This window comes from Rana temporaria, chromosome 4 (assembly GCF_905171775.1).
Source record: "Rana temporaria chromosome 4, aRanTem1.1, whole genome shotgun sequence".
In the NCBI taxonomy this organism is placed as follows: domain Eukaryota; kingdom Metazoa; phylum Chordata; class Amphibia; order Anura; family Ranidae; genus Rana; species Rana temporaria.
In genome coordinates, this window is record NC_053492.1 from 236,716,175 (window position 1) to 236,732,186 (window position 16,012).

The 16,012-nt window shown below is 40.4% G+C and overlaps 1 protein-coding gene across 1 annotated transcript in view; it reads right to left on the bottom strand.

Annotated features, from left to right (window-relative positions):
* Window positions 1-651: 651 nt before the first annotated feature.
* Window positions 652-16,012, bottom strand: part of UBE3D (ubiquitin protein ligase E3D) — a 297,731-nt gene continuing 282,370 nt past the window's right edge. The window contains exon 10 of the mRNA XM_040350019.1: window positions 652-1,793. Within this exon, the coding sequence (XP_040205953.1) occupies window positions 1,773-1,793 (21 nt within the window). The 3' untranslated portion in view covers window positions 652-1,772. The remainder of the gene's footprint in view (window positions 1,794-16,012) is intronic.

Consider the following 16,012-nt stretch of genomic DNA (forward strand, 5'->3'; position numbering starts at 1 on the left):
GGCGTGGTTCTCAGTGCAGAGATGCCGGGGGACAGATGCAGCATCCACCGAGGTAAGTGGGACTAGCAAAAAAATTAAAAACCCCATACTTCTCTTTTAAGCTAATTTTAGAGGAAAGATAATTCGTACAGTACAAAAGTGTGACAAGTTATAAGCAACATCTCTAAAAGTCTGGCGTAATAATATTTGTCTCTCTTAGGTATGGTATGAATGTGCTAAATGCACAAAAAATAACTGGCTATTACCTTTCTAAGTGAAAAAATATATTTTTGATCCAGGAAATGGCCAATTGCCTTAGAGCAGTGGTTCTCAACTCCTGTCCTCAGGACCCACTAACAGGCCATATTTTAAGTATTACCTTGGGGGGATGCAGACTAGAATACTGCAATCACTGAGCAGCAAATTATATTTATATCTGTGAGGTATTTCAGTTATTTTGCAAACCTGGCCTGTTAGTGGGTCCTGAGGACAGGAGTTGTGAACCACTGCCTTAGAGAATCAAGAAGGAATATATGGAAGGAGTAAATTGAACCATGGTTTTTAAGTGTTTTTTGCCTTCCTCTGGATCAACAGTGGGTATAGAGCTCTGAAATGGCAGGTTTTCAGTTTATTTATTCTTTAACTTTGTTGAACTCAAGTCCAGTTTTTTTTTTTTAACGTGACTATGTGAAACTATGAAAATTTGGAGAGCAGGCTAAGGCTTCATGTACACTGGCAGCTCCTAAACTTGAATTTAGGAGCTTTTGCAGTTTTTTTTTGCCAAAGCTTCTAAACTCAACTCCATAAAATCATATGTGTCTATGTACACATAGGCTTTTAGCAGAGTTTAGGAACTGCCACGTTTAGGTGAGTTTAAACCTTCCTCTCCTGAAGAATCACGTTCAGGATAGGAACTTTTTGACCACCGGTTGCGGGAAAGCTCAAAGCATGCAAAAATTTGGTTTACGTTTTTGCCACATTTCGCGTTTTCCCATGGTCAGGGTAGTGTACATGTAGGCCAAGAAGGGAACAATAGAACTCAGATTGCTTGCAAGGCAATGCCATGGGCTTTAGTGGCTCATCAGCAGAAGATGGTTCCTGGCAGTGTTGAAGAGGTATATAATAAAATTAAATGTATTAGCCAACAGCTAGTAAAGTTCTTAGTTAACATGTCTAGGTCTCACACAGGTACTGGTTAATCTGATTTCATATTTGATGCACATGTGCTAGTCATAGTAAGGATGATTAGGTAGGTATGTACTGTACGTAATAAAGACATAATCAGCCAACCTAGGCTTGCCTGTATCTGCATTACTTTAAGTATTCCAGAACTACAAATCGCTCTTTGAAATATCTGCACCTAGAAAAGTAAAAGCAGAAGTAGAGAGTGCAGAGAATGTTGGATAAAGAGAACATTCATCCATTAGCATGGTATAGACTCAACATTTCTTGCAATAGCAGACCATTATAATTATAATGACACTGAGGTGATTTTAGGGACATTCTACAACCCGGAGCTTATCGTTAGGAATGTCTATGTGTGATCTAACCAGGCTTGGGAATTTGATAATGGGATCCCTGCAGAATTATGGATCACATTTCTTTTTAAAGGTTATCTATAATTCTCCAAAGAATTCTGGCCAAAAATAGAACTCTTATGTATGACCGAGATGACAGCCTCTCATCTGTGTTTCCAATAATATGACAGCTGCCATTTGTCGTCTTGGTCATTTACATTCATTCTTTTTACCACATTTAATTGTAATGAACATGGGACATTTCTGACTCGTTGCTCATATCTTCAAGTAAGCTACCTGCAAAAAAAGAAAAAGAGAAACACAATCAATAAAAACATTTTATATATTAAGCACTTGCTTACTGGGCATTTATACTTTCTGCCCAGGGCATTTTTCAGCTTTCAGCACTATCGCACTTTGAATGACAATTGTGTGGTCATGCAACACTATACTCATATGAAATTGTTATTTTTATATGACAGATAGGGCTTTCTTTCAGTGGTAGTTTAATCACCACTGTTTTTTTATTTTTTTGCTACACATACAAAAAAAAAAACGCTGATGAGGCTGCACTGATGGGCACCGATATGCAGCACTGATGATCAGTGCAGTGCCCTGATTATCTGTGTACATGTCTCCCGTCAGGATTGCCGGTTAACGGTTCTCCTCTGATCACGCTGTGACAACGCGTGAGGCAAGGAGAGCCAATAACCGGCATTTCTGTTTACATTGAGATTAGCTTTGATTGGACACAGCTGATCAGGCGGTAAAAACCCTTTACTACGAACATAGAACATTCCTAGAGGCGTGCCCCAGGGGCTGTGCATCTAATAAATACAACAAGGGTCTGTATAGCTCAGAGATGGAAGTGTACTGAGCCCCCCTTGCTGGGTCAATGGTTCTCTGCAATCAAAGAGATCCACCTAAAGAAGGAGTTCACCACAACTATGAAGTGGAAGGCAGACAGCAGCAGAAGACATGGTTCTATTGGGCCACTTTTTTTTATTCCAAAGACTACCGCAATCCTTTAACCTCGATTCACACCGGTGCGACTTGTCATGTGATTTGACAGGTCCACCCTATTGTCAGCAATAGAACTGTTCAAATCTGTGCAACTCTGACTTTATGATGCCTCAACGATTTGAAAAAAAGGTTCATGCACTATTTTTTGCTATTTCAGGTGCGACTTTCTTAGACATCCACTTCACACCTGAAATTGCACTGACCTGCGGCTTTGAAATCACTTGACCTCACGCAGTTTCAAAGTCATGTGAAAAGGGGTTTATTGTTGCAAATAATTCATAGATTGATAAAAATAGGCACACCTAAAAAATACCCCCTAGATTGCGTTGTATGTTTGCTTCATGAACATTTTGGGATGGGGTGTATGGAATTAAAGCATTACAGGAACAAAATATATGTAATAGAAAACTTAGGTGCAAAATGCCAATCCCCCACAATCAACTGATATTGTAGAAGAGATGATTACATGTTTGGATCTGATCAGGGAATAGACCAATTAATATATTTGGAAATTAGGATGGACAATTTTTGTGGTGAAGCATGGGAGGGACTCATGTCGCAATATCAGTAATCCTTTATAGTGAATACTAACAAAGGTTCTTGCCTTCTTTAAATTAAAAAATTACTTGTTCGCAAATCTAAACATTTTGACATATTAAAGGGGTTGTAAAGACAAAAATATTTTCCTCTTAAATTAAAGTCTGACAGTAGCTGATAAAGTAAAAAGTAATGTTTTGCATTATAACTAGTTTGATACCTGTTGAAATTGAGCGGTTTTATTCACCTCCAGCACTCCTGAATTATTATTCTCACTGACTTCCTGGTTTGCGGTGCGCATTCATTCTTGCTACATCACGGCCTAATGGGAACTACAGTTCCCATTAGGCTTAGCCTCCATGCCTGTGAGGGATAATAGAGCATCTTCACGCAGGGCTGTAGTCATAGGGAGGGGGTGAGCACGTTCTGCTTTCCACCATGCAAAACAGCTCAGATGCTGGTGGAAAGCAAAAAGAGGAGTGACAGCAAATGGCATTTTCAAACCTGGATTACTGTATTTTGGAGATCAAAAGGAAAAACGAGGTAAGTGATATTTAAATGCTCTAGCTTACAGCAATCAATTGATCTAATAAAAAACAAATCTTTAGTGTTCCTTTAAATGTAAAAAAATATATATATATATATATATATATATATATATATATATATATATATACACACCAATACAAAACATATTTTTTTGGTATAAGGATCCAAATTTGCCCTAATATTCTCAATCGAAATGTAGAAATTAAGGCACAATGGGAAGCAAATTTACAAAAATATAGTAAGTAACATGACAGAGATCCTAAATGGACAATGTAAAAAAAGAAATCTTTGATCTCTAGATAATGGATATACAAATGCTATATTAACAAAACACGTCTCTCAATACTCCTCTAGGTTTTTGCACATAAAGAAAAATAATTGACAGAAAATTAAGAAAGAAAATAACTGATCCCTTTGCACCCCAGATATCCCCCCAGCACTCTGACCCCTCTACACCCTAGATATCCCCCCAGCACTCTGACCCCTCTACACCCTAGATATTCCCCCCAGCACTGTAACCATATACCATAAGACAGGGGTCGACAAATCCCGGGCGCCAGGTCGCCATGGCGACTAGAAATAGGGTCCTGGCGACTTGGCTTGGAAGGGGGGGCAAAAAAAAAAAAAAAAGCTGGCACCATCTGGTGGTGAGCCGTTGGTATTACAAGTTATTACCACCAGATGTGTAAGCTGGCGCCATCTGGTGGTGGCCGTTGGTATTACAAGTTAAGCATTACAAGTTAAACAGCAATTCTAATGTAATTTTTCACTGTTTTCACTGCCATCTTCTTCCCTCTAACTAGAACCCCCAAACATTATATATATTTTTTATCCTAACACCCTAGAGAATAAAATGGCGATCGTTGCAATACTTTCTGACATGCCGTATTTGCGCAGCGGTCTTGCAAGCGCACTTTTTTGGGGAAAAAATTACACTTTTTTTAATTAAAAAATAAGACCACAGAAAAATTATCCCCATTTTTTTTTTATATTATGAAAGATAATGTTACGTCGAGTAAATTGATACCCAACATGTCACGCTTCAAAATTACGTCGTGGAATGGCGTCAAACTTTTACCCTTTAAAATCTCCATAGGCGACGTTTAAAAAACTCTACAGGTTGCATGTTTTGAGTTAGAGGAGGTCTAGGGCTAGAATTATTGCTCTCGCTCTACCAATCGCGGCGATACCTTACATGTGTGGTTTGAACACCGTTTACATATGCGGTCGCTGCTCATGTATGTGTTCGCTTCTGCGCGCAAGCTCGTCGCGACGGGGCGCGTTTTCTGGCTCCTAACTTTTTTAGCTGGCTCCTAGATTCCAAGCAAATTTGTCAACCCCTGCCATAAGATACCCCTTCTATTGTGACCCCACTACATCCCTGATACACCCTACACTGTGTCCTCTCTACATCCCTGATACCTCTAGCAATATAGCCACCCAAGCTCCCCCAAGCATTGCTACCCCCTATACACCCCAGATTGCCCCTCAGCGTTGTTTTCCCCATACACACTTGATATCCCCGAGTACTATTATTCCAAACCATCTAGTACCCCTTTTTCCAGTGCAGATACAGTGCATGTAAACTTTTGTGCTCACCTCTAGCACTGTGACAAGGACTCGCCTATACCAATCAAGCAGGCAGAAGGAGGGGCGGAGAAGGGAGCATCCCTCTAGGCATTTCAAGCCTTTTGGTGCAAACAGTGCTGGACAGCTGGGCTCACCATGACACCATCCACAATGCTACTCCCGCAGGCAGGCTCTCAGTGCTGCCAACTCAGCAGCTCCAAACGTGCGGCCTTCGAGTCCCGCGCATTCAAGCTGCATGGGGTGGGGGTCAGATCACCACTGGCGATCCGGCCCTGCCACTCCCTTTTGGCTGTGAAATAATAGGCATAGTTCTGCACAGCACAATGCACCGCTGCCAGCCTACCTCCCCTGTTTATCTATCACTCTCAGTGCCATCATGGGGCCCTCAATTTCAGGGCAGCGTGGGCTCAAGGACCAGCTGCTTTGGGGAAACTGCAGGGGCCCCCCATGCAGCTGGGGCCCCTGGCGTGCCCTCTCATTAAGACAGCCCTGCATGGCACACAGAATCACACATACTGTAGCCATCAAAACATTTTTTTTTTTAGGCAATCCAACATGTCGCCAACACAAAAACCAGAAGACAATGGATCAATATATAAAGACCCCAAAAGACCTGGGGAATTTGATATAATCAACGTATCAAGGTATACCCTTTTGTCTGAATAAAATTAAATGTTAAGATTAGGGTTACCTTTTTTGCTCAGATCAAAGTTTTAAAATTTTTTTTTTTTTAAAGGATGCACAACTTTTTTTTGTACATTGTATTCAATAAGAAACACAACTAAACGTTTTTACATTTATCTCTCCCGCTGACACCACCAACTTTGAAAAGGAGTTGTGCTACTTTAAAAGTGAGATTTCCATTGCGACTTGACAGGTTGTTGGATGCTTTTTTGATGCGACTTTGGATGAGTGCGACTTGTGCAAAAATGAAAAATGTTAAAAAAAAAAGAATTCCAATTTTTCAGAACGATCGGAATTCAAATTGGTCAAAAATTGATTGACCGATTTGAATTCTGTGTGAAGAATACCTGGTTGTTAAGCAGCTGTGTCCTTAACAACCGATGATTGATCAGCTGACAACTGAATGTAAGAAAAAGAATGCCAGCATTATTAAAAAAAAAAAAAAAAATGCATACCAGACCCTTCAGGGATTTTAAGGGGAACCACAACGCTAAAATAAAAAATGGCATTGGGACCCGCCCAAAATTCATACCAGAATTGTATCCGCCACCCCCCCCCCCCCACTCCAAAGCACCTTGTCCCCATGTTGATGGGGACAATGGCCTCTTCCTGCAACCCTGGGTGGGGGTTTGCAGGTGAAAGATTTACTGGAATCTGGATCCCCCCCCTATATGTGAATGAGTATGGGGTACATAGGATTTTACAATTTCTTTTTTCTTAAATGTAAATAAAAAATGTCCACGAAGTAGATCCATCGTCAATTCCGCCAACCCCCCCCCCCCCCAAAAAAAAAGGTTTGCTCCACAGACTGCCTTTTCCGCCGCATGACAGCTCTTAAATTACCCCCTTGTAACGTCACAGACTGATGGCATGCTGGGTCGGTGATGCCACAAAAAGGCAGTGCCACCCAGTAACGTCAGAGTGGCCCCGCCCATTAGGTATTTAAGAGCCGTCACATGATGGAGCAGGCAGTCCACAGGATCGATTGACGGGACCAGAGTTTTTATTTTTTCGGTAAGGCAGACGGCGTGATTGACGATGGATCTACTTTGAAGGACATTTATTTTATTTTTTAATAAAGGAATTGTCATAAACCTGTGTACTGTGATTACTCATTTTTTTGGTGAACAGGTAAGGGTTCTATGTACCCCATACTCAGTCACATGGGGGGGGTGGAACCTGGGGGCTTCCAGATTCTGATAAGCCCCCCAGCCCGCAGAACCCCACAACCACCGCCCAGGGTTGTGGGGGAAGGGGCCCTTGTCCCCATCAACATGGGAACAAGGTGCCCCCAAAGCAACCCCCCATGTCGACGGCATGTGGCCTGGTATGATTCAGGAGGGGGGTGCTTCTTAGTCCCCACCACCCTCCATGTCCTGCCTGGCTGCACGCTCGGATAAAGGTCTGGATATTGAGGGGAACACCACAACGTATTTTAATGGACTCCATTTTTGTTTACATTTAGCCGTCAGTGGGGAAACTCACTGACAGCCGATAAGTCATCTGTTGTTAAAGACACGGCAGCCGGCTTCCTGGCTCGCTGCTTAACACCTCTTCATTACACAGAATTCAAATCGGTTGACCAATTTTCAGCCAATTCGATTTCTGATCGTTGTGAAAATGTGGAATTTGTTAGATAATAAAAAAAAAACGAACAAAAACTAAATTTTTCATTTTTACACAAGTAGTACTCATCCAAAGTTGCATCAAAATCCCATCTATATGATGGAATTTGAGGGTTTACATCAACTATGGACCTCAAGTCGCATGATAGTAGTGCAGGAACTGACGTAAAGTCGCACAGATATGAATTGTACTCTTAGGCCTTGTACAGACGAGCGAACATGTCCGATGAAAACGGTCCGCGGACCGTTTTCATCGGACATGTCCGCTCGGAGATTTTGGTCTGATGGTTGTACACACCATCAAACCAAAATCCCAGCGGACAGACAGCGCGGTGACGTGGCGGTGACGTTGACACCGCCACGTCCGCAAACCCGGATGTTCAATGCTTCCACGCATGCGTCGAATCACTTCGATGCCATGCGCGGGTTCTCGGGCCAGCGGACATATCCGATGAGTCGTACTGACCATCGAACATGTCTGACGGACAGGCTTCCAGCGGACAAGTTTCTTAGCATGCTAAGAAACTTTTGTCCGCTGGAAACCTGTCCGCTAGGCCGGAAAATTGTCCGGTCGGCCCTACACACGAACGAACATGTCCACGGAAACTGGTCCGCGGACCAGTTTCAGCGGACATGTTCGGTCGTGTGTACGAGGCCTTAGGGAAATTTGGGGTCCAACGTCATATGACAAGTCGCACAAGTGTAAATGGGGCCTAAAAATAACAATCGAACCTTCTGTTAAAGGAATCAATATTGAAACTTGTATGTTTCAGAAACCCTATGCTTTAAACATGATGTGGAAACAGCTAGAGATTCGATAACTCTTTTTGCAAACATTTGAAAATGAATCACCATGTCCTCTATGCGGCTTCTACTACAACAAATATCAAAATCAATGGAAAATATTTTTACCGTTTTACTTCTGAATTTAGCCACTTGTGAGGCATTTATGGACCAAGCATATCATGTCAGCTTTCTACTGCAGTAGAGTCTAGCTGCAGATTTTCAGAACACAGTCAGAACCTATATATAAAAAAGCTAAACACAAGGGAAAGTGGAGCTATAGCACATACAACCCAAGCAGATGGAAGATGGAATTTTTTTTACATAATATTCCAAGTGTGAGCATGCCAACTTCAGAGTCTGCAGTCAGGTTATTTTATATCCTGTCCCTTTCCTTTAGCTTACAGCGTTGTTACCCCAACACTTCCTATTCCTTATATATGTGCCTGCTGTACCACGTAATTGTATGAGAAATTATCCTGTACTCTTTGTACTGCTTCCTTTATGTGAAATCCCTTGTATTCCTGCTAGGTCCCTTGCTTTCCTATTAAAAACAGACCACACTAGGCAGGAGTGCACACCGTGGTCAGTTCTCTAGCTATGCTGGGAACTCCGTGTACTCTTCTCCAATGATCAAGCTTGTCCTGATATGCCCCAGCTGCACAGCCATTCACTGGCAAGCTCAATGTATTTTTACAGCAAATGTTTTGCCTTTCACTTCTATTTTAAACTAAATAGGTTGTTTGACAAAGTGATTGGTTACAATCACTTTAAGTGCTTATAAAATATTCCAATGCTTATCTGGGGTCTTAGAAATCATCTTTTCCAAGGTTACTATTTCAAAATCAGGAAACCCACCAAGTACTGCTGAAAAGAAACAGCTTGTATTAGGTGATAAAAGTCAACATGGCTAAAAACTGATGTAACCCTAGAAACAGTTTTTGGTAAAAGAGAAAAATGCTTAACCACTTAAGGACCACCACACGACGATATATGTCGGCAGAATGGCAGGGCTGGGCACATGGACATATATATACGTCCCCTTTAAGAGCCCAGCCATGGGTCGCAAGCGCGCCGCCGATGTGTCTGCCATAATGTCGCAGTCATGAAAAAAATCGCTGATCACCGCCATTATTAGTAAAAAAATATATATTAATAAAAATGCCATAAAACGATCCCGTATTTTGTAAACGCTATAAATTTTGCACAAACCAATCAATTTTTACCAAAAATAGGTAGAAGAATATGTATCGGCCTAAACCGAGGAAATTTTTTTTATATATATCTTTTTTGGGGATATTTATTCTAGCAAAAAGTAAAAAATTGTCGCTTTATTTTTGTTTATAGCGCAAAAAATAAAAACCGCTGAGGTGATCAAATGCCACCAAAAGAAAGCTCTATTTGTGGGGGAAAAAATACGCCAATTTTGTTTGGGAGCCACGTCGCACGACCACGCAATTGTCAGTTAAAGCGACGCAGTGCTGAATTGCAAAAAGGGGCAAGGTCCTTAACCTGCATATTGGTCCGGGTTTTAACCAGTTAAATTACTAGACATGGGTACTAAAAAAAATGTATGACAACCGCCTGAAAAACTCTGCTGAACACATAGTGCTTATTATGCCATTTTTATACTTCCTGATAGCAACAATTTGCCGACACGGTCCATTTGAATCTGCCGCCCAGCAGGCACATGCCCGCTGCGTGCCTCTCCAGTGCGGCCGTGGGTCCCGGGAACTCGATGTTCCCAGGAGTGCCGCGATTGCGGTCGGCAAGGGCAGAACGGGGGAATGCCTTTGTAAACAAGGCATTCCCCTATTCTACCTAGTGACACTGTCACTGATAACCGTTCCCATGATCGTGAGCGGTCATCAGTGACGTGTCATGTGTAGCCACGCCCCCCAACAGTAAGAATCACTTCCTAGGGAACACTTAACGCCTGCAGCGTCACCTAGTAGTTAACCACTTCACTGCCAGTGTCATTTTTACAGTAATCAGTGCCGTTTTTTTTTTTAGCGCCGATCGCTGTAAAAATGACAATGGTCCAAAAATGGTGTCAAAAGTGTCTGATGTGTCTGCCATAATGTCACAGTCACGATAGAAATCACTGATCGCCGCCATAGCTAGTAAAAAAAAAAAATATTAATACAGTCCCCTGTTTTGTAGAAGCTATAACTTTTGCGCAAACCAAACGCTTATTGCGATTTTTTTTAAAATATATATATATATATATATATATATATATATATATATATATATATATATATATATATATATATATATATATATATTTTGGGGATATTTATTATAGCAAAAAGTAAAAAATATTGTATATTTTTTTGTTTATAGCGAAAAAAATATTAAAACCGCAGAGGTGATCAAATACCACCAAAAAGAAAGCTCTATTTGTAGGGAAAAAAATTACGTACATTTTGATTGGGAGCCACTTCGCACGACCGCGCAATTGTCAGTTAAAGCGACGCAGTGCCGAATCGCAAAAAGTGGCCTGGTCTTTAACCACCAAAATGGTCTGGGGCTTAAGCGGTTAACAATGTGTAACCAAATAAGAATCCTCACTGTGGTTTTAGAAAGAATAGATTCAATGGCTTTTTTGTAAGAAAAAAAAAATGTCTATTATATCCAAAAACTGATTTCCTAGCAGAAAGAAATTGTTCTAATCTCTGTGTATGTCATCCGTTATTGAGCCAGCAATCATAAGGTGTAGGATAATAAAACCCCATGGCTGATGTGATAGTAAGATTGAATTGATGTATTACAGTGACTGTATCTATGCTGCATTGGCTGTGTGGGTGCACTCCGAGTGTAAATACAAAACAAAGTACAACTAAAACTCTTATATACTGTATACCGACCATATATACATATTACAACAACATCTACAGGATGATCCCTTTCAAGAAATGTGCAAAATAACAGCATACCATCCAGCTTTGACTATGCACAGATTATGCATTGTAGACAAAACATAGTTATGGTATGATTTATTGGTTTTTAGAAATACAATGAGCCTATCAATAATTCAAAACCTCAAGTCATAAGCAGAAAAATAAGCAATCACGTCAACCATGTAGACCAAGCGTCACCTTAGTTATTAGCAATGACAAAATCCGAACGTAAAATCGTTTGAATGTACACTCGTGTGAGCTGGCACATATTTCATCTATATCTATATCTAGTGGAAAAGGCAGACATACACAGTTTATAACCTGGAATAGAAGTGCTTCAGTTGTTTTAATCATTTGTGCCTGGAAGGAATAAATCCTGTTTATTCACTCCCTTAGCCTGGAGGAGTAAGTTTTTAAATTAAATCTGGAAGAACATTGGAAAAAATACCCAAGCAAGCAAAAAAAAACAACACAACTTAAATTGTGCTGAAAGACCACAAAACAATAAGGGGATAAACCAATCTAATCTGAAGTGACCTTTATTTGCCAAAAGCACATGTCTAATAGCATTGTTTTTGATAAATGCAAGTACATACTGCATTAAAAATCTGACAAGTATTTTAGAAGTCAAATTGAGTGGATTTCTTTACAGAATCGAAAATTCCATATAAGTAGAACAAAAAAAGAACTATTTAGACAAACACTTATTGTACAAAGGAGACATGGATGTCAAAGTAATACTTATTTGTAATTCTCCTTTGTTCCCATATTAACAGCTATTCCATGGACTCCACAATTTTTGTCCATATTTTGTGTTCCAATACTGCAGGCCTAGGACAATGCGCATCTTATTGCCTACAATTACCTAAAAATTAGAAGTAGTAAAAACATTACGGCATTTTTTATTTTTACAGGGACACAAGGTGCATTTGTTTGCTTTTCTCTGAGCTTTAGGGTACCCGAAAAGGTCTTACCTTCACTTCACCGTGAGGTTCAGTCACATTGCGGGTTATTTACGAAAGGCAAATCCACTTTGCACTACAAGTGCAAACTACAAATGCAAAGTGCACTTGGAAGTGCAGTCGCTGTAAATCTGGTAGATGTGAAATGAGGGGAAGCTCTGCTGATTTTATCATCCAATCATGTGCAAGCTAAAATGCTGTTAATTATTTTCCATGCATGTCCCCCTCGGATCTACAGCGACTGCACTTCCAAGAGCACTTTCAGTGCAATTTCTACTTTCAAAGATTTTTATTTTCACAAGATACAATATACAATGTGACATCAGATAAAACAATATGGCATATAAGACAAAGTATTATTCATCCATCTTACTACAGCAGTAGACACGAGGAGAAAATTTGCAAGAAAAAGCCTGATCAACAAAAAATAAATAATAACCTGAAAAAAACATAACAAAATTAAACCCCATGATCTTCCAAAAATAGAAATAAGTCAACTAGTTTCATACTTTAGTACTAGTATCTTAATCATACGGACTAGCTAAACAGGTTACTGAGATCTGGAGAAATTCCAAAGTTGGAAGAGGGAAAATAGCCGGAGCAGATTAACCCATCAGGAACTTAATAATTTAGTGCAGAAAATGATTGGCTTATTTTCAGCCTGCACCGGCACCCCATATGGGCGCACACTGTGCCGGTACTAGCTGATAAGGTGGCTATTAAATTATGTTAGGGCCAAACATTCAAATGTGAACCAAAATGTACTGAAATTCCCAAAAAAAAGGGGCGTTTTCTTCAGATAAGATTTCCAGTATATTAAGTGTGTAAAATATAATTAACAATATACTAGAGGCTGTATTATAGGTAGAAGTGTTAAAAGGAAGACAACACTTATGTCCAGATCAGCAAAACCCAATTAGACGAATATTAAGATAAAATAAAAAATAAAAAGAATAGTACTAGAGGAATAGTGTGGTGAGGAATCACCCAATCCCCGACAGCAGAAAAAATAAAAGAGAGTGAAAAAGAAAGTAAAGAAAAGAAAAGAAGAGCATTACCAAACATTACCGAGTCAGCTTACGGATATTTCAGTGCAATTTCAAGTGCACTTTGCACTTGTAGTGCAAAGTGGATTTGGCTTTAGTAAATAACCCTCATTGTCATGCTAAAATATGTTAGCCAGGCCAGATAATTCTTAAAACACTTCTTGATTTTACTGCAAGAACACTCTCACCTCCTGAATCTGAGTTGCAAATGTCTCTGACATCTTAACCTCTGTTCTCTGCCACTATGCAATTCTGCATCTGAGTAGCGCTTTTAATTATACTTTTGTGAGCTGTGGCCTCATGCCCCCATGTTTTACAGGCTAAACCCAGGATTCCCCAGGGACATCTACCAAACAAAAGTTCAAACAGGAAAAAAACCCTGTGGAGGACTGTGGCACTCATATTATTGAAAACATTAAGTACGGTAACAAGAAGTCCCAGCCTTCTCCATATCTTATATACCAGCTCATCACTTGGACATAAAAAGGGGTTCCTTGGTATGGGAAAACATGTGGAACAGCTCTTTCGCTTCTATTTGGCATACAGTCCCTGACAAAAGTCCTGTCGCTTGTGTACAAATTGACCTGAAGTGCCGCTAAAATATATTTCTAATCAAGATTTTGTTACAAGAAATGGGTGATTTTAATCCCAACAGCTTTTGTAATGTTTCAGTGCAAAACAAAACTGACAAAAAGTATTCTAATATTCATAGCTTGATAAAGCCCATTGAGTCAATTTTTGCCAAGACAGAAATGCTGTCGCCTTGTTATATGAGCTTCACCTGTGACTAATAATGGATCAATTAGGTCTCAGGTGTGTATAAAAAGAACACCGGTACACTAGACCTTCTCAACTACAACTAGACCTCTGCAAACATGCCTAAGATTCACCCGGAGACTAAAGTGTTGATTATCAAGAGGCAGAAGACCAGATCCACTGCTCATGTGGCAAACACCTTCAATGTGTCTCAGCGTCAAGTTCAGAGGATAAAAAAATAAAAAAGATTTGAAGAGACTGGAGACGTTTTGGACAAGGCCAGGTCAGGCCGACCCCGCAAGACAACTGCTCGAGAGGACCGTTTGTTGGCTCAAAAATCCAAGGCCAGACCATTTTCCACTGCAGTAGAGCTCCACGAGACCTGGTCACCTGAAGTCCCTGTGTCAACCAGAACAGTTTGTCGGATTTGGTCTCGAAATGGCCTCCATGGTCGAATCAGTGCCCATAAGCCAGCACTAAACAAAAGACAATTAAAAAAACATGTGGCATTTGCCAAGGGCCACAGCCTGCTAAACGGATGGACTGGCAGAAGGTGGATTTTTCAGATGAGTCTTCTGTTGAATTACACCACAATCGCCACAAATATTGCAGGAGACCTACTGGAACCCGCATGGAGCCGAGATTTACACAGAAAACAGTGAAGTTTGGTGGAGGCAAAATCATGGTCTGGGGTTACATCCAGTATGGGGGTGTGCGAGGGATCTGCAGGGTGGAAGGCAACATCAATAGTCTAACATACCAAGAAATCTTAGCTACCTCTTATATTCCCAACCATAAAAAAGGCCATATTTTGCAACAGGATGGTGCTCCATCGCATACTTCCATCTCCACATCAAAGTTCCTTAAGGCGAAGACGATCAAGATGCTCCAGGATTGGTCAGCCCAGTCACCAGACATTGAGCATATGTGGTGTAGGATGAAAGAGGAAGCATGGAAGACGAAACCAAAGAATATTGATGAACTCTGGAAGGCATGCCGTTTTCTTTGCTATTCCTGATGACTTCATCAATAAATTGTATGAATCCTTGCCAAGCCGCATGGATGCTGTCCTTCAAGCTCATAGAAGTCATACAAGATATTACATTTGGATCTCACAGCACCACTACTTAATTTGCTGACATATTTGTGGATTTTCAGTAAAGTTGTTAAATTTCTGTATAGGCGACAAAACTTTTGTCTTGCCAAAATTTTACCTGTCTTGATTAAATGATAAATCTTTTTTCAGTGAAACTAATTTTTCAGTGCATTAAACATCATTTGGGAGGGCTTTAGCTTTTCATATGAGCTATTTCTAACACCAATTGATTCATTAAAAGTCAGGTTGATAGCAGGAGTTTCTATAAAATAGAGAATCGACAAGACTTTTGTCAGGGATTGTAGTCGAGGACTACCTATACTGAATGTGCTTGTGTCCACGGGTAGATATCCACATAGGCTGCACCAAATTCTAAGCAACCCTCTCATAAGAGATCACAAGTTACAGGCAAGTTACCAAAGGGCTTTAAATAAGTGGTTGGTGTGCATTAAATTGATATGCAGGGAAAGGTTTACACTGCTCCTTGACTGCTTTGTAAATAACTGGGCCTGAAAAAACACTTCCCACTCTGCTTTCATTTTCTTCTCTCCCAAAATGACCACCCAACACATGAGAAAGGCTAGATACAACCCCATCCTTATGTGAGCCTAAAAAATAACTGCTTCACAACTTTCTCTGGTTACTTCTTTACAGGGTACAGTTTGTGTTATACAGAAAAATGGGAATATACCAGTCTAACTCCTGGTTTCTGTGGTACATTTTTTTATGCGTTTGCCAAATTGGGATCCTGTAACTGTGCCGTCCCAAAATCTTCCATGGTCACCAATATTTCTGGCACTGGGGTCATTTCCTCTGACACTCCAACCATGACCGCTAGTGGGAGGTTGTTAGGCACCTCTGATGTGGGGTTATCAACATTACACTCAAGTTCAGACAAAATAGTGACATTATTCATTTCACACACATTTTAAGAGCTGGTAAAAACTGGTTACCTGTTCCCC